The following is a 20117-nucleotide window of genomic DNA, read 5'->3' as shown; positions in this document are numbered from 1 at the left end:
TACTGGTGGTGCCTGTTTTAACAGGGTGGTCACTCCTTGACCACAAGGGAGATCTTCTTCAGTCTTCTAGTCAGCATAGAATGTCGAAGTCCAAGAGTTTTGTGTCGTAGTTTCTTTCCAGGGTAATCTGATGTCTCTAGACACAGCTCCTAACTTTATACCAAACTAAGGGGCTGGATTACCTGCTAGGTCCCTCCTATGGGTGGACCCTGAGAAGGGGGTGGTTACACCCCTTTCTCTTTGTCCAGTTTTGTGCTAGAGCTGGGGCTGGAGTGCTCCCGGAACTGGTTTGAACCGGGCTATGCATGGAGCACCTTGTGTGCCCCAGGCAGTGTCTCATTTTGCAGCCCTTCCTCCCCCAACACACTAAAAGCCTGTCTGGGGAGGTGCTATCACCTCCCAAGGCAGGAAACCTATTGTCCAGGCCTCCCCTGCCGGAGTTTCGTCCAGCAGCAGGAGGTCAGACTTGTGTCTGTGGCAGCAGCATCCATTTTGTGATGCTGAGGCTCTGTTTAACTTTACCCGGGTAAAGCAGTAACCAACATGTCTTCTCCCTCTAGAAGGGTGGAATGCTACCCCCGCTGCCAGAATTGGCGAGGGGGTAGTATTCCAAAGCGTTTGACACCTTAGCATTTAACCGCGAGGATTATAATGCACTTAAGAGTATATGGTGTGGCTATATCATAGAACAGCTATAAGGACATGATTCCGAAAGCTGCAGAGGGGCTCAGCTCATGCTAGGGCACCCTCTCACATAAAACCAAGCACTCTGCCGCCAGGATTGTTAAGGCCTGCCATGGGAGTGACTTATAGGTACATATGTGTCTATATTTAAGGGTAGATATAGGTATACTATATCTAAGCAAGGGGTGATTACACCACCTTGCCCAGGCTGAGTGATCAGCCTGTGGTGTCAGTTCGGATGGCCAGCCAGGGGTGGCATAATACATGCTGCAGCCCCTGGTAGGCCTTGGATGCACCTATGCCCTAGGTACCTATGGTACACTATACAGGGGCTCACAAAGGTGACCCAATACCCAATCAGGTATGTACCTAAAGTACACAGTATCAATTTAGAGAGAGAACAGCTGGGCTGTGGGTCTGATTAGCAGGGACATTAAACTAACCTTGACCAGTTGAGTCTTCATGTTCTAAGTGGAAATATCTGGAGAGTGCATCTGCATTGGCATGGTCAGTCCCAGGTCTATGTTCCACTGTAAAGTCCACCCCCTGTGGGGAAATGGACCACCTAAGCAGTTTGGCATTTTCACCCTTCATCTGATTTAGTCACAAGAGGGGATTATGGTCTGTCTGAATCTTGAAGTGAGTACCAAACAAGTATAGCCTCAGCTTCTTCAGGGCCCAAACCACAGCAAAGGCCTCCCTCTCAATGGCTGACCAACGTTTCTCTCTAGGGGTCAGCCTTCTGCTAATAAAAGCAATGGGCTGGTCTTGGCCATCTTTATTCAATTGTGAAAGAACAGCTCCCACACCCAACTCAGAAGCATCTGTTTGGACAATGAATTCTTTGGAGTAATCTGGAGTTTGCAGAATAGGTGCAGTGCACATGGCCTGCTTCAGGTCATCAAATGCCTTTTGACATCTTACTGTCCACTGAACTTTCTTTGGCATTTTCTTTGAGGTGAGGTTATTAAGAGGAGTCACAATGGACCCATAGTTCTTAACAAACTTCCTGTAGTAACCAGACAGGCCCAAGAAAGCTCTGACCTGTGTCTGGGTGGTTGGAGGAGTCCAGTCCTTTATGGTCTGGATCTTGCTCTCCAGTGGTTGAACCTGACCCCCACCTACAAGGTGGCCCGGGTATACAACCTTACTCTGCCCTATCTGGCACTTAGTAGTCTTGATAGTTAGGCCTGCCTTCTGCAGGGCCTCCAAAACATTTTTCAGGTGGATCGGGTGATCCTCCCAGGTGGAGCTAAAGACAGCAATATCATCAAGATAAGCTGCACAGTAGTCATCCAGGCCTGTGAGAACTTGGTTCACAAACCTTTGAAATGTGGCAGGTGCATTTTTCAGACCAAAGGGCATTACCACACATTGATAATGTCCTCCTGGGGTTGAAAATGCTGTTTTGGCTTTTGCATCATCAGCTAGTCTGATCTGCCAGCAGCCAGCTGTCAAGTCAAATGTGCTCAAAAACTTGGCAGAAGCCAATCTGTCAAGTCAATGAGCTCATCTGCCCTTGGTATTGGGTGGGCATCTGTCCTAGTGACAGCATTGAGACCTCTGTAGTCCACACAAAACCTCATCTCTCTCTTACCATCTTGGGTGTGAGGTTTAGGCACAAGGACTACTGCACTGGCCCAGGGGCTCTCTGAGGGCTCAATAACTCCCAACTCCAACATCTTTTGGACCTCTGTCCTGATACCATCCCTGACATGATCAGGTTGCCTGTAGATTTTACTCTTCACAGGCAGACTGTCACCAGTGTCCATCTCATGGGCGCACCAGTTTGTCTGACTTGGAGTCAGTGAAAACATATGTCTTTAGGACTTGAGAACTTGTCTGCAGTCCTGTTGCTGCTGATCAGTGAGGCTGCCTGCCAAGGCTATACCATCAACTGACCCATCGTCAGGGTTCTGAGAAAGCAGGTATGGGAGAGGGTCACTCTCCTCCTCCTGTCCCTCATCTGTAGCCATGAGCAAGCCCATGTCTGCCCTGTCAACATATGCCTTCAATCTGTTGATATAAAGCACCCTGTGGGGGCTCCAGGGAGTTCCAAGGTCAACCAAGTAGGTTACCTCTCCCTTTTGCTCAACAATAGTGTGGGGTCAAGACCATTTGTCTTGGAGTGCTGCTGGGCCCACTGGCTCCAACGCCCACACTTTCTGTCCTGGCTGGTAAACAGTCAGCACAGCCTTTTGGTCATGCCAGGCTTTTTGGAGTTCCTGGCTAGCCTCAAGGTTGTTAGATGCCTTTTTCATATACTCAGCCATCCTGGAGCGGAGACCAAGTACATAATCCAATATGTCTTGTTTAGGCTTTTTGAGAGGTAACTCCCATCCTTCCTTCACCAGACACAGGGGTCCTCTTACAGGGTGCCCAAATATAAGTTCAAAAGGGCTGTAGCCAACCCCCTTCTGTGGGACCTCGCTGTAAGCGAATAAAAGGCAGGGCAGCAAGATATCCCATCTTCACCTAAGCTTTTCAGGGAGTCCCTTGATCATGCGCTTCAAGGTCTTGTTGAATCTTTCAACTAGACCATTGCACTGTGGATGGTAGGGTGTGGTGAACTTGTAGTTCACTCCACACTCTTTCCACATAGCAGTCAAATATCCAGACATAAAGTTTGCACCTCTGTCTGAGACAACCTCTTTTGGAAAACTCACTCTAGAGAAAACTCCCAGGTGGGCTCTTGCCACAACAGGGGCTGTTGTGGTCCTTAAGGGAATAGCTTCTGGGTATCTGGTGGCATGATCCACTACCACCAGAAGAAACCTGTGCCCAGAGGCTGTTTGGGGATCCATTGGTCCAACAATGTCTATCCCAACTCTTTCAAAGGGAACCCCCACCACATGTAGTGGTATTAGGGGGGTCTTTGTGGTGCCACCTGATTTGCCACTGGCTTGGCAGGTGACACAGGAGCGAAAAAACTCCTTGGCATCTTCTGACATGTGTGGCCAGTGAAAGTGAGGGACAAGCCTGTCCCAAGTCTTGTTCTGGCCAAGATGTCCTGCTAAGAGAATATCATGGGCTAAGGTAAGAAGGAAGCCCCTGAATGCCAGAGGTATGACCAACCTCCTGGAAGCACCAGGCTTGGGGTCTCTAGCCTCTGAATAAAGGAGCCCTTCATCCCAAAACACTCTATGGGTACCTGTAACATTCCCTGCAGCCTCAGCAGCAGCTTGCTGTCTGAGGGGTTCAAGAGAGGAGCAGTCCAGCTGCGCCTGCCTCAGATCTGTCCTTGACGGTCCCCCTGTCCCAAGAAACTCAACCTGATCAGGCTCAAGCTCTTCTAGGACAGTTCCTTGTTGGGTCTCACTATCAGCTTCCTCAGAAGGCTGATCCTCATTCTGAGGCAGGGGGGAAGGCACTGCCTTAACCCTACTGCTCTTTCTCTTGGTAGGCAACTGGTCCATAGTTTCAGGATCCAGGGCCTGTTCGGTTTTGCACTTTTTGGCCTGTGACCTGGTCACAGCAAGGGCATGTGCTGATATACCTAGCATTTCTGCATGAGTCCTATACTCCACTTCAGACCAGACTGAAGATTCCAGATCATTGCCTAACAAACATTCTACAGGGAGGTCTGAACTAACAACAACTCTTTTGAGGCCAGTTACCCCTCCCCAGGAGAAATTAACAATTGCCATACTATGGGTGGTAGTGACATTGCTTGCACTGGTCACTAGGTAATTGTCACCTAGTATTATCGTTCCAGGGTCCACAAAGTTAGGCGTCGCCATGGTGACACTGGCACATGTGTCCCTGTAGGCCTGAGCCACTTTGTTATTGATTAAAGGTGTTTGCCTGTACTTGCCCAAGTTATTGGGACTCACAGTAGAGGACATAGCCATGTCCACATCACAGACGAGAACAGCTTGAGTTGGTATTCTGACTAGGCCAGAATCCATCTCAGTACCCAGGGTTAACCTTACTAAAGCCTTGAGTTGAGAACCACCACTGTTAACTGTACTAGGGGGTGCAGGTGCCTTAGGGGTCACAGTGGTTGGAGCTGTCTCCTTCTTGGTGCAATCACTAGTCCAGTGAGAATTAACCTTACAGGTTTTGCACCAGGGTTTCTTTGGGCCTTTCTTTTTCTTAGATTGTTGGGAACCCCCACCATTAGAAGCTTTTTGGGGACCTTGAAAAGACTTCTGGTCTTTTGCTTACTCCCCACCCTTTTGGTCTTGCTTCTTATGATCACCACCTTGGTTCTGGACCTTTTGCTTCACCCTGGTTCTGACCCACTTGTCTGCCTTCTTTCCCAATTCTTGGGGAGAGGTCAGATCAGAGGCAATCAGGTGTTGATGCAATAACTGGTTCTGACAATTATCTAGAATTTGCTCTCTCATAATCAGATTATACAATCCTGTATAGTCTTTGACCCAGTAACCAGCCTCCCAGAGCCTTAGTGGCACAATCTACAAAGTCAGTCCAGCCCTGAGTCTGTGTCTTCTGGGTGTCTCTGAACAGCAACCTATACTGCTCAGTGGTTAAGCCAAACCCATCTATTATAGCACTCTTCAGGACATTGTAGTTTTCAGCATCCTCATCACTAACTGTGAGGAGCTTGTCTCTACCTTTTTCTGAAAAGGAGAGCCATAAGATTGCTGCCCACTGACTTTGGGGCACCTGCTGTACTTTGCAAGCCCTCTCCAAAGCAGTTATCCATTTGTGGATGGCATCCCCACTCTGGTAGGGAGGGACAATCTTACTTAGGTTTCTATGGTCATTTGACCTTTCCTTACCTTTAGGGATGTTGCTGCCACCAGTGGAATCTAATCCACTCAACTTTTGCACTCTAGCAAGAGCCAGGGTTTCTTTGGCCAGGGCAATCTTTTGCCTCTGGATCCTAAGATTGACTTCCCTCATCCTAGCCTTATGCTCTCTTCTCCGAGGTGAAGTCATCCTCATCACTGCTGAGGTATTTGACCCTACTGAGTCATCAGAGTGGTGGGAGTCACTGGAAAGTGACCTCCTCCTTCTGTGCTCAGTGTTAGGCCCACTTGGGGGCCTGGATGGGATTCTCTCCTGTCCAGCCCCAGGTAGTCCTAGGTTGCCCTGGTCCAGTTTTTCGAATTGGACCTGGTCATCATCCTCCTCATCAGACCCCCCTGGATTGTCATCCTGGGAATCCTCTGTGGATGGATGCCCCCCCCCCCCTTCCACTACCAGTCTGATCTGGGGCTGCTGCTTTCTCAGCATCATACTCCATTAACAAATCTATAAGGTGTCTTAGGGTTGGACTCTGTCCTTGTCTCAGTTTCCTGATTAAACACAAACTTCTAAGTTCATTAAAAGTAAATGTGTCATAGTGGGAAGGGATCCTGGGAGGATCCACTTCCTCTGGGAGAGACACACTAGGCTCTCCTCCCAAGGACATTCTCTAGTGAGGTGTGGAGTGTGCACCTACCTACACTAAGTGTTACCTACTAGAACCTCTCTAGCAGTTGTAGTCAGGGTGTGCTAGGCCCTTTCCTCTACAACAACTAAGTTCAGTAGAACTTAAGTATTATAAGACTTGATTTATATGTTCCTCTAGGTACCTTAATGTGATCTTTCAAATGATATCTCAAGATTATATGGTAAAACAACAGCAAGCTCTTATCCCACCTGCTGCACACCAATGTGACAAGTTAGCCTGGCATATGTTGTCCGCTATTCTAGTGGACACCTTGCACCAGTCTAAACGACCCTTATGGTGAGGGTTGTAAAGTTAACCTTAATGACCAGCTATCCTAGTGGTAGCATGGACAACATATGCCAGGCTAACTTCTCACAGGCGGTCGCCGGGGCTGCGGCGGGCATTGTGCCCCCCGCAATCTCAATTAAGTCGAGCCCCGGGGGATGGTGGTTCCTGGGTCTCGGTAGAGGCCCCCCAACATTATAATATTAAGCCCCGGGGGTGGCGGTCCCCGGGGCTGCCGGGGGGGCTATGTGCCCCCCACAACTATTAATGCTTTGCCCCGGGGGTGGCGGTCCACGGGGCAGTGTGGGGGGGATTGGGCCCCCCATACTTTTTTCAGCATGCCCCCGGGATTTGGCCCCCCTGCGGCTAATTTGCATCGAAGAGCGTGAGTCCACACTTCTTTTTTTTTTATCTGCAGGATCCGCGCACCCTGCGCGGATTTTGCCGATTTAAAAACATAAAATAATAATTCTTTGGGACCCCCAAAGCAGGCCTAGGGGGTCTGGGTGTTTTTACCCTGCCCCCTTTTCGCGTTCTTTTCTTAGGTTTCTTTTGCCTCGGTTCTACCAAGGCACAAAATGGCTGCCAACACTTCCTGGTTTGGAGTGTTGACAGCCAACTAACAAACAGCTCATACTCGGCAGGGTGTGCTTAGGGTGCGTGGATCCACCGCGGATATGTGATTTCAATTTTGATTTTCTCAGGAACTACTGAATGGATTCACACCATTCAACCAAAAGGCACGATCCTGAACCAAGGTCTACCTTTCTGCCGAATTTAGTGTATTTCCGTTCAGCAGTTCGAGCTGTACCTGCGACTAAAGGTTCCTTCGGGAAATTGCATGGGGAAAACTCATTTTGAGACCCCCCTTTTTTCTCAGCCTTAGCTTGACGAATCACCCCGAGACTTTCAGAATAGGAGCGGACCGGAGCACCCCTCCAGTTTTGAAAATTGCATTAAGATTCGTCAACCTGTGCAAAAGTTATTCCAAATATATATATATATTGTTTTTCACTGGAAAAAACATAGGTTTCCGGGACGTTATAGTTAGTTGGACATTTCACTCGTATAAAACCATAGAAATTCCCCCGATATTGTTAGTTCAGCTAACTATAACTCGCGCACCCGCAAAGCACGGCTGATGACGTCACATATTACATAATTCATGGACCGCCAGTAGGTAACATATATATATATATATATATGCAAACTCGGCGTCAGCAGTGCCTGACGCGTTTCGGGTCTTCCACCCTTCATCATAGGCTGTCTGCTCCCAAATGACTGCCAGCATACAGGCCTTCCAGTCTTTATCCCAAATTTATTAACATCGTAAACAATCACAGGTGAGTATCTTTTATCCAGATGGATTATGGGGCTGGAAGTCCGCAAATAAAACCCCAGTGGGCTGGTAGCAGTACATGAGGCAAAATATCAATATCGCGGGTGTGCCCCTTGAGTCTTTCCGCAAAATACCATATGCCAGATTTGTCCCGCTGCGCTGAACAGCAGTTCAGCAGCGGAGCCGCTACAGTCAACTGCGGTGCGCTTCACGGCAAAATTACTTCCCACGCTACTCCCCCTTTAACACACAACACACTACACACACAAAAAAACACAATTCATCTAAATATCAATTAATCAATTAATAACAATTAATATTATTAAATTGATGTAATTATAAATTAACGAATTGACACATATTAATTACCAATTATTAATTAATGACCAATTAATAATTAATTAACAAGAAATTTACAAGAATAAACAATATTTATTAAAAAATTAATTATAATTAATATTATACATTATTAAAAAACTAATTACCAATTAATTAAATAACAATTAATTAATAAATACCAATAAATTAATACAATCTCTTTAATTAATTTAATTTAATTATTTCGCACCCTATTCACCTATAAAAACACAACACACTACACATAAATAAATCACATAAAAAATGTAATTATCATTTAATCACTTAATAATAATTAATTACCATTTAATTGTTAATTAACAATAACAAAAAATAAAAAATATTACTACATTAACTTTAATTAATTTAATTAACTAATTAATAATATTTTAATTACCAATTAATTATTAATTAACAATTAATTATTAATCAAACATAATTAATTCATTATAATTAAATTACTTCCCACCCTATTCCCCTATAAACCCACAACCCGCTCTGATACTAAAACGCAAAATGTAAACAAAATTACCAATTTCTAAACATACATTAAAAAACATGTTTAACAAACATATAAAATACATAATAAAATACATAACACTAAACAAAATGTCGATATTAATAACATAGATACCTTAAAATCGATATTCTGTCCATCGATATTATTGCACATCGATATTCTATACCATCGAAATTAAAACATCGATATTATTGTATATCGATATTTTAATTTCGATATTTTGGCTACCTACCGAAGGGGGAGTGAAGGAGGGAGGAAGAAAGGAAGATGTGGAGAACTGGTGACAGGCTCCCACAGACAGTTCTCATAGTCTGGTAAAGAGAGAATGCCCAGAGCCAAAACAGTAATAATGCCGAGATTAGTGAGAAAAGATTAATAATGCTTTCAAGGCTGAGCCGATAAAAGAGATATAAGGAAGTGTGTATGAGAGTGATACCATTTTTTTAAAAAGTACATAATGAAACAAAAAACAAACAAGAGAAAAGGAAAATTAAATGAAGAGGTAGTTATTATGTGGATAGGGAGTAAAAAGAAAGGGGCGCACAAAGTGAAAAGGAGTAAGGAAGCGGAAAAGGGAAATGTTGGGAGTGGAGTCAGTGGGAAAGAAATTAAACAAGGAAGGGAAGAAGGGGAAAAGGAGAATGAAATAAAAAAGAAAAGTCGCGAAAAAGAAAGATAAATAAATAAAGAATATAGCAAAGAAAGAATCATGAATGAAATAAAGATAAAATAAATGAAGGGAAAGGCCAGGGGGAGCCAAACAGGAGACATTTGTCTTCCGAGCCTGCTTCAGATACTGGGCAGCCTACCCGTCTCTGGGGTTTGAGGGAGCACCTCTAACAGCCTCGCTTGATTTTAAAACAATTATTCGCTCATTCCACCAATTTGCAGCAAATTTATTTTTATAAAAATGGTTTCCTGCCGTGCCAGGATTCCTCTGGGACCCAAGACCAAGGCTTGGGGGGGGGGGTGTATTACTACCCTGCCCCCTTTTTATTTTTTTCATGGTTTGTTTTTGGAACTCAGCTGAAGTTGAGTCACACTGAGAAGATGGCTGCCAACACTTTCTGGCTGAAGTGTTGGTAGCCAATCAGAGCTCTGCAGTTCTCTGCACAAGCTTGTTATCATTTGTGAATTAGCCGCGATAGAAGAAATACAAATTTGGATTTCCTTAGCTTTCACAACAACTACTGAACAGATTTATATCAAATAACAAAAAGCACAGTCTTCAGAATAAGAGCCAGCTTTTTTCCACATTTAGTGTAATTCTGTTCAGCGTTTCAGGCTGCAGCTGTGTCTAAAGAGTCAATGGGGCGGGCGTCCCGGCTGCCGCAATCGAGTGGTGCGAGCGGCTGCGCGGGCCAGACCCGATACTACACTCCCACATCCGACAGACCGGGACGCGCCGGAGACCGCGGACAACCCCGGAGGGGCCTACATCGCAGGGCTGGGAACGAGCAGACGGATCACCTTAGGTGCCAAATCAAGGGGTGCAAGCTGGGCCCTGTGCAGAACGCAGCGACCGGAGCACACGCAAGGCACGAGTGAGCCCAGCAACTGACACTGACCTGGGCGCTCGCCCACTGGCGGGTTGACGGTGGCAACACGGGATGGGGTCTGAGCCCCGAAGGCAGCTTCAGAAGGCGAGGCCCGAGAACAGCGAGTGCAATACCCCGGCGCGTCAGACATATCGCAACGCGGGGTGGTGCACAGGCGCAGCCCCGGTCAAGCACTTGCAGCCACCCACACAGACCCACCCGCAGACGGAGCGGACCCTGAGGGCACAAACCCGGGGGGCGCAGGTCGGGCCCTATACCACCGGAGATAAAGACTGGATTATGCAGCTGACGGCCGCTGCGGAAACACCCTTGCGCCCCACGTTCACGGCGGACACGCTTCTCCACAAAGCAGGCCCCAGGCCTACATCACCGGGCCCCAGTGACGGCCCAGCTGCAGCAACGCCTCAGTGCAGGGCGCAGCAGGGGATTGAGGCGCCAATAGCAGGAGACGCGTCTCGGACATGTCTTCCTCCAACTGCAGAGGTGGTCGCACTATTCCTGAAATGCTCGCAAAAGGAACAGCCAAAGGGGAGAAGAGTCCCGACAAACAGACACCACTGCCTCACCCCAAAGACGGAGATCGGGCCGATGGGGAAGCACCGGCCACAAAGTCCTTTATGGAAGCTCTGTTCACCTCCCTGAAGGAGGACATTTAGACCCTCAAACAGGAGATGGCTGGGGGGTACAAAGAACTACGTCGCGATGTGGACGAGATTGTGGAGAGGGTGGCGGAGGTGGAGACCGCGGAGGTTGCCAGAGGCGAGGAAGTGCACACTCTTCAGCAAGAAATACTCAGGCTTCAGGAGCAACAGATGGATCTGCAGGCACACACAGAGGACCTGGAGAACCGCTCACGACGCAACAACATCCGAGTCCGGAATGTACCATCTAAGGCTGAAGGAGGGGACGTGGCGGCTTATCTCCAGGGCCTGTTTCGGGACATACTGGGGGAGCCTGAAGACTTCGAGATCAGAATAGACAGGGCGCACAGAGTGGGGCTCACACGTCGTACATCCGCCCCCCCACCAGACATTCTAGCCTTCCTCTCTGATTTTCCCCTCAAGGAGCGTATCTTGAAGATGGCTCGGCAGAAACAACCCCTCCAATATCAGGGACAGGCGGTGGAACTATTTCGGGATTTGTCCGCAATCACCTTACAAAAGCGGCGGACATTCAAGGTGGTCACTACATTCCTACAAGCCAAAGGGGTCCCATATTCCTGGGGTCACCCCTTCACCAACTCAGATCCCTGCATGAAACTTGCGACCTGCTGGGCATCCCCCATGAAGGGGATGGCTCCGGGGACGAGACTAGTGCTCCCACTTCTCAATCGGCGTTCTCCCTGGTCGCCGGGGACAGCTGGCAGAAGGTGAGGCACAGACGACTGAAGAAGAAAGTCAGCAAGCCGGACCCAGAGACTGTGGCGCAAGAGCACGCAGCAGCTATACAAGAGGTGACCAGAGACACGGCTAGCGCACCATGAGACACTGTTCACGAGGCTGCAGGTGTGCAAGGCCGCCACAATGCGAGGGGGTCGGGGCGGGGGGCCGTTGGGCCGCCATCACCATTGTTTCCCCTTCAACTTTACACTCTACAACAGGCCTAGCCAGACTGATGACTAGACCTGGGACAATGTTCACTAGTTGGTTGCTCGCAGTTGGGGCAGGGGTGGGGAGGGGAAGAAGGGAGGGGATGGTGGGAGTTGGGGGGGAGTTGGAGTTGGGGGGGTAAGGGGGGAGGAGGGGGGGTTCTCCTTGTCCACGGAATTTTGAGTTTAATTTTGAGTTTCCTCGGCCAATACGCGCAGAACGCAGCACGACACTGACTCAACGGCACACCTCACTACTGCATATCAGGCACAGCGTGCAGCCAGCCCAACTGACCGATTAGAATGACACGCCCTTTGACTGTTCTCTCACTCAATGTGGGAGGGCTCAATAACCCTATCAAGCGCAAAGCGGTCCTATCTATCCTGGAGCACTCGAAGGCAGACATCTGCCTCCTGCAGGAAACACACTTGTTGCCCAAAGATCAGCACAGACTCAAGTCCCGATCCTTTCCCTGGCAGTTCTTCTCGTCCGCAAATAAAAAGGTGGCTGGGGTGGCGATTCTAGTGGCCAAATCCTTTGTGGGGCGGGTCCTGCAGATGGAAGCTGAGATCAAGGGCAGGTTGCTGGTCCACCGTTTCCTAGTGGCAGGACAGACGTTGTTAGTGGGTACCATATATGCACCCAACGAAGGTCAGGAGAAATTTTTGCATAATGCCCTACAGGCTGCCACGGCCACCACGCATCCACACTTACTGCTCGGGGGCGACCTTAACCTAGTATTTCACAACACCAGCGTTCTGGTCAGGTGGGGGCACTATCAGCGGCAGGGCACACTCACCTCTCAGACCTGGATCTAGTCGACCTGTGGAGACAATCACACCCAAGGGCCACGGCATACACTTACTACTCCGCAGCTCACAAAACATATGCAAGACTTGATTACCTCCTGAGTTCCTCACAGCTGGTGCTTCAGGCACAAGACGTAGAGATCCTCCCGGCCTCTCTATCCGATCACTCACCGGTGGTGGCGTCCTTCCTTATCCCGGCCACGCCCGGCCCGCAGCGGCACTGGCGACTACGGGACGGCCTCTTGCAGAATCCAACCACAGTAGAACGGATTAAAACTGCGCTCGCCCAGTTCCTCTCCCACAACGCTAACAATGATACCACCAAAGCCACCCAGTAGGCGGCTCTCAAAGCGGTCCTCCGCGGTGAATTTATCTCTATAGCCACGGCTAATAATAGAGAGCGCGCACAGAAGAGAGCCGAACTCACCCAGCGGGTGGCGGAACTGGAACAGATGCACCAACGCACAGGGGCGGCTCGGGCGTGGTGGCAGCTGTGTACGGAGAGGAAAATGTTGGCAGCTCTAGACCAGGATGTGGCGGAATACGCCACCATGCGCCTAAGACACGCATATTATACCGGAGGGGACCGCTGCGGGATATTGTTAGCGAGCAGGTTATGGGAGCAGCGTCAGAGGCAACATATCCGAACCCTCCAGCCTAGCCACGGTGCCCCCATCACGGAGGACGCGGCCATCGCCGCGGCCTTTGGCGACTACTATGCTAAACTATATATGGCGGACCGCCTCGACCTACAGAATGGCCATGATTACCTGCAGGGAGCCTCCCTCCCATCCCTGAATGAGGCACAGACGACGTTCCTCGACCGGCCCATTGGCCTTGAGGAGGTAATCTCAGCGATTTCCCGCCTCAAGTTGGGGAAGTCACCGGGACCGGACGGCTACACAGCGGCCTTTTATAAAACCTTCTGCCCACAAGTGGCCCCACTGCTGAAACACCTGTTTAACACCTTCGATCAACCTGGTGCCATCGCCCCGGATCTGTTAGAAGCGGCAATCTCGGTGATTCCCAAGCCCGGACGGGACCCCACCCGGTGTAGCTCCTACAGGCCAATTTCCCTGTTAAACATCGACCTGAAGCTCTACACGGGCATTATTGCGGGTAGACTAGCACCATACATGCAGCAACTGGTGGAGCCCGATCAAGCAGGCTTCATCCCGCAACGGCAGACCAGCGACAACACCAGGCGAGTCCACCATCTTATGGAGGCTAGGTCGCGGACGTGGCCAGACTGCATGCTCCTCACTATCGATGCAGAGAAGGCATTCGATAGGGTGCATTGGCCCTATCTCGACCTGGTGCTACAACAGTTCGGGGTAGGAGAAACCCTCCGCAACCGTATATTTAATTGTTACCGCTAACCAAACGCGGCAGTCCGGGTTACCGGCCACACCTCCCCGTGATTCCCGATCGGCAGGGGGACCAGGCAAGGGTGCCCGCTCTCTCCCCTCCTGTTTGCGCTCTACATGGAGCCATTGGCACAACGTATTAGGTAACATAACCTCATCACAGGCATCCCGTTCGGCGGGGACACGCACACAATCAGTCTATACGCAGACGACATCTTACTTTCCCTGACCAACCCGATGCAATCCCTCCGAGCGCTCTTTATTGAGCTTCACACTTTCGCGCTGGCGTCAGGCTTCAAGATTAACATGGAGAAATCAGAGGCACTGAACGTATCGCTGTCGCCGGAAGTGCTGGCGGACGCCAAAGCTGAGTTTGACCTGCAGTGGTCTGCGTCTACCATTCCTTACTTGGGGGTCTTGTTGGCCCCGACGGTGCGAGCCACCGCGGATGCCAACTATGCCAGACTCAGCTCCCGCCTTCGCGATGACCTAAGGAGATGGAAGCACCTCACAATATCTTGGCTGGGTCCTATAGCGGCCGTCAAGATGACTTTGCTGCCGCAGATCCTCTATGTGTTTCAGACCCTCATTCTACGCCCTCCGGCGGGATGGCTCCAGAAGACACAATCGGACCTGGCACGCTTTGTCTGGAACGGTCGCCGCCCACGGTTTAAACATACGATCGCTATCCTCCCCCCCGAACATGGCGGAGTAGGAGTGCCCGACCTCACTTTATACTTTCAGGCGACCCCGCTTCGCACTCTGTGGAGTGGCACCAACTGGAATCTGGCAAACACTGGCTTTTTCAGGACCAGGCAGTGGCAGGTCGTACGCTCCAGGGTGTCCCGTTCTTGCCACTCTGCCATAGACCGCCCAACCTCTACGCATCGCTAATCACGAGCACCGTCCTGGATATATGGGACAAGGTGGCGGTTAAGCGGGAGCTCACTTCCTTCCCCTCCCCGATGACGCCGCTCTTTGACAACCCTGACTTCTCCCCCGGCCTTGACCCCCGGGCGTTCGTGACGTGGAGGACTACACCATGCAGGGACTTGGGACATATGTTTGATCTTAAAGGCATCCTTCCCTTTCAGAAGGTGAGAGAGGACTATGGCATACCGAAAACGGATCGTTTGCCCTACTTGCAGGTTCGCCATTGGGCTTTACGGCCATCGGTCAGACCCGGTGCACAGCGCTTCCTCACCCCGTACGAGAAATGGCTATTGACACGCACTTCCGATAAAAAAACTGATCTCTGATCTGTATCAACACCTACTCCTCACCAACATATACACTTACAAAGCAGGGAGGGCCAGGTGGGAGAGGGACTTGGGGAGACAACTCACACGCAAGGAATGGGAGGGTGTTTACTACAGAGCCAGACATTCTGCCTACCACACGGGCCTTACCGAAACTATGACCAAAGTGGCCACCTCCTGGTACCACACACCTGAACGCCTACATCGCTGGGACCCCCGAGTTAGCGATCGCTGTTGGAGGGGGTGTGGGGAGCTTGGAACATTGGAGCACTTACTTTGGAGCTGCGACCGCTTACGGCCTTATTGGAACTCATCCTAGATTTGATAGATGCACACCTTGATACTCAACTCCCCAGATTTCCTGCTTATGTTCTGCTTGGCCTTCCTAACGTCTTGATGTACCCCTTGAAATCCATGAGAGGGAGGCCTATTGCGATTGCACTAGGGGCAGCTCTGCAAAATATAGTAGCTCATTGGAGAGCCGTCCAACCTCCCTTACAAATGGGATGGCTACAGAGGCTATGGGCGATCCTGGGGATGGAGAAACTATCACTGGCGAAGGCAGGGAGGGGAGAAGAATTTGCAGCACTTTGGAGGCCGTTCTTGACCCTGCTGACAGGAGAATTCCGAGAACTGAGTTGCCCCCGATACCTGCGGCTGCTACGCCTCGCAGACACCCCGCTTGCGGAACCTAAAGCGCAGTCACGCAAGCGCAAGACTCCGGGCGGATCTGCCACCTCTGGAACCTATTAGTGAGGTGACGCCCTATAGTCTATTTCTCTGCTCTGTGGACAAGGAGGGGGGTGGCTGTGGCAGGAGGGTGGGGGGCAGGGGTTTTCTTTTCCTTTTTCTCTTTTTCCTTTTTTCTTCATGTTTCATAATCAATACAGCATGCACCCGCTTTATAGCCTTTAAGACGCGGCCGGCCCGGATGGGTTGTAGGCGGCTTGCTGTGTTGACGCTCACAGTTGGAGCATCTCTCGGCCGTGTTTACGCTACTGAATTGTTCTCGACCGGCTTGTGCCTATGCAGGCACCGGTTGCTGTACACGATGCAATGTTTTCCTTTGTTGCTTAATAAAAAAGATTTAATACTAAAGAGTCAATGGGATATAATATGCGAAACCCACTTTTTGCCCCCCTTTTTAACAGCCGCCGCTTGATGGATCACCCCAAAACTTTCCATGCACAACAAGACCGGTGGTTAATTTATTCTTAAATCATTTTTTGGCAGCAAACACAGACCAAACCAACGCATTTCGGTATTTCTAAGTACCTTGCTCACGGCTGTGTATTTTACATGATCTGCCCTGTTTTTACGTTCTATCATAGAAAATGCTGTTACATCATTTCCCGTTTGTGACAGGGTTAGCCCCTCAGACTTCTGGGAGATGGAGTCCCCTGTTCTTCACAATAATTATTATGTGAAAGTGTACTTCAGTGACAGTGATAAATTACATTCCTAGTAAATTACGGGAGTTAAAATCAATTGATGGTTATAACACCAGGACCGACATCATTATACAGTTAACTTATCATTTGTACATGATTCCAATTAATGAATTAATAAGAATAAAATAGATTAGATGTCCAGCTCTTATGCACAATGAACAATCAAAAAGGTGTTTGCAGTTCTTGGCACCATTATGACCCTCTATTGGGTATTTACTTTAGTCCAAGCTGAAATTAACATCTTTTGAACCCGTCAGTGGGAATATATTTATTTCATTTTCGTTACCAGCAACCCTTTCGATGTGCTTGAAACCCATTTCATTGGACAGTTTCTGATCTCTCAGGTGCGGATAGATGTGCCAAAGTGAGAATTGCATAGTTCACCCGGTGTCTTTTGTGCTGTCGTCTATTTTCCCTCCATTGGGTTATCTTATCCCTGTAGATGGCTGTTTTCCAACAATTGCTAGATGATGACTTCCTGGTGTGATTTATATCCACTTACACACTGTGAGAGGCAAACTGTTTGATTAAATATGTATGTACAGTTCTTCTGACTGGTTTAAGCCATATGTTGTCATGCTTCTGAGATTTAAAATATGGCGTGATTCCTTTTGTCGCAGTATTTCCTCCCTGTGGCCACCCCGTGCACTCACTGGTATGGTTTCTATCCCATAAAATTTCAGAGTTTTCCAATTGCCATTGTTGGGTAGCTGAATCTGGGTCTACACTCGTTTTCTTCACTAGTCCGAGGGAATTGTGTAAGGAGCACCTCTCACTGCATGCCGGATGAGGTGCTCCTCTCGTGTCACAGTGTCCATCTTTGGGATCCAGGGCGCAATCAGGAACGTGGTGCTGATGTTCTGGCCAGCTGCGTTGTAGAGTCAACACCACCCGCTGGGTCCCCAGGACGCCTCTACCGCATAGTATCCACATGAGGCCAGAAACCTCAGAAACAGTGGCCCTTGGTTCCTCCGTGTAAATTCACAGACTGCAACTATATATATATATATTTGGCAAATAGTTCATGCTGGCTTATGGTCATGCACTCAGATTTTGGACTATTCTAAAGCAAGGAAAAACAGAGGGTAGTACAGCATTACCCCATTTCCAGGTATAATTCTCAGAATGGCCCCATAATTGCACAGCCACTAAATAACACAACCCACGGCACCAGTATTTTGCTGGGTGTACACTTACCACCCAGAATTGTGTGGTATCTGTAATGAGCACCTAGGTAATTTTCTAAGTTTTGGACACCAGATAAAAATTAATATTTGTAAGAAGGAAGTTTTTTCTGCAATCTTTGGAATAAGATTAGCAAATGGTGATTTTTGATTATTTATCTTTGTTCCAATGACCACTGGACAACTGCCAAGAAATTGGGAAATAGAATAAATTTGCAATTGATGTAGCATTCATCTTCTTTTACCTATTCCAAACAAAGATCTAATTATTGCTCCACTTAGAGGGAGAAAGCAGACACCCTCTAATCAAAAATGTGCTGCCAGTCATGTCGTGCCACCAACAAACTTCCATGTTGAATCAGTCAGCTTTGAAATCAGACTGGTTTTCAACATAGCGGCCAGTGAGCGTGGAAGAGAACTGAGAAACCAACTCAAGCAACCAGCTGACAGATATTCTCCTTGCCTTCCTCTTCAGGTCAAGAAGAATCATTGGCTTTTCCACTGGGCATTTTTCCCAAGCCTGGGAAGATGGAAAGCGAGCCATTATTGTAGAATGAGGTTATGGGAAATTCCAGTGCTTTCCATGACTGGTACCCCAACAATTGCTGCTGGCTGCCTCTACATGTACCATCAGGCAACCAAGCAAGGCCACCTACCGTACTGTGACAACTCCCATCTCTGCCATTGTGCTGCCATTGTTCCACTATCCCAATTAGCAGGAGGAACTACCTGTTCTGAACATGTGGTTACAATGGTGAGACTTCTCTTCAGATTTAAATCTGGGCATGACTGTATTACTGTAGGAAAGGCGCAATAGCCTTAGTTTTTCATCATCCATTGATGTGAACTAATAGCTTTAGCATACACTAGTTGTTCTGGTCATTAGTTACTGTTTTATATGTTGTGCTTCAAAATTGATTAATTATTAACACATTTGTGGTCTTGCTATTTTCAGGGTCAAGGAGAGAACAGATTTAACAGAGGCCTTCAACCTTAATCCAGTCTACCTCCAACATAATCACCAAGACTGCGGTAATTATTTAAATTTTGTGAAATGGTGTCAGTTCTTCAAGATACAATCATTTTTTGTTTTTATTATTTGTCAAGTCCAAATAATGACATAAAAGTTTAAAGGCGCTAGAAATGCAAAACAAACCCAATACATTTCATACAACCAAAACATTCGAAACCTTACCAGCAGAAACCTTGTACATCAAATAAAAAGAACATAGAACCTGGAAATCCATCCCAGGGTCATTCAATAAAAGAAGACCCAATTTAAATACCAAAAACGTCATGAGATACTTCTCACCACATAAATCATCATGTAATCCAGAAGGGAAGCAACCTTTACTTCGCATCTTTTACTTCACAGGTGTTTTACTTAGCATTTATTAGTACACATTGTCTTTTACTTCGCATGCTTTTAATTAGCATTCCTTTACTTCGCAATGTTGTTTACTACGCATTATTTTACTTCGTTTTTCGTTTTTTTTAAATAATGTTAAAGATGTAAAATTATTTATGGTTGAAGGTGAAGAGAGGGACCACGAGGAGAGAGAGGTAAGTGGGGCAGTGTAGTTAGGGGAGTGTTGTAGTGTATGTGTAGTGTAGGGTGTAGTGTTTAAGGGTTTAGTGTAGTGTTGTAGTGTATGTGTAGTGTAGGGTAGTGTTTTAGGGTGTAGGGTAGTATTGTAGTGTAGGGGGTTGTGTTGTAGTGTATGTGTAGTGTAGGGGGTAGTGTTTTAGGGTTTAGGGTAGTGTTGTAGTGTATGTGTAGTGTAGGGGGTAATGTATTAGGGTTTAGGGTAGAGTTGTAGTGTACCTGTAGTGTAGGGTAGTGTTTTGGGATTTAGTGTAGTGTTATAGTGTATGTGAAGTGTAGGGGGTAGTGTTTTAGGGTTTAGGGTAGTGTTGTAGTGTATGTGTAGTGTAGGGTAGTGTAGTAGTGTATTTGTAGTGTAGGGGGTAGTGTTATAGGGTTTAGGGTAGTGTTGTAGTATACGTGTAGTGTAGGGTAGTGTTTTAGGGTTTAGTGTAGGGTTGTAGTGTATGTGTAGTGTAGGGGGTAGTGTTAGGGTTTAGGGTAATGTTGTAGTGTATGTGTAGCGTAGGGGGAAGTGTTTTAGGGTTTTGGGTAGTGTTGTAGTGTATGTGTAGTGTAGGGTAGTGTATTAGGGTTTAGGGTAGTGTTGTAGTGTATGTGTAGTGTAGGGGGTAGTGTATTAGGGTTTACGGTAGTGTTGTAGTGTACGTGTAGTGTAGGGTAGTGTTTTGGGGGTAGGGGGTAGTTTGTAAGGGTTTTAGGGTAGT

General features: G+C 48.0%; 1 protein-coding gene across 2 annotated transcripts in view; it reads left to right on the top strand.

Annotated features, from left to right (window-relative positions):
- LOC144829207 (aromatic-L-amino-acid decarboxylase-like) overlaps nt 1-20117 on the top strand; it is a 626175-nt gene that overhangs the window by 525956 nt on the left and 80102 nt on the right. For both annotated transcript variants that reach the window (XM_078688108.1, XM_078688110.1), the window contains exon 10: nt 18760-18836. In XM_078688108.1, coding sequence (XP_078544234.1) covers nt 18760-18836 — 77 coding nt within the window. The remainder of the gene's footprint in view (nt 1-18759; nt 18837-20117) is intronic.

This window comes from Lissotriton helveticus, chromosome 4_1 (genome assembly GCF_964261635.1).
Source record: "Lissotriton helveticus chromosome 4_1, aLisHel1.1, whole genome shotgun sequence".
In the NCBI taxonomy this organism is placed as follows: domain Eukaryota; kingdom Metazoa; phylum Chordata; class Amphibia; order Caudata; family Salamandridae; genus Lissotriton; species Lissotriton helveticus.
The sequence above is the reverse complement of the archived record's forward strand: the minus strand, read 5'-3'. Positions and strand labels throughout refer to the sequence as shown.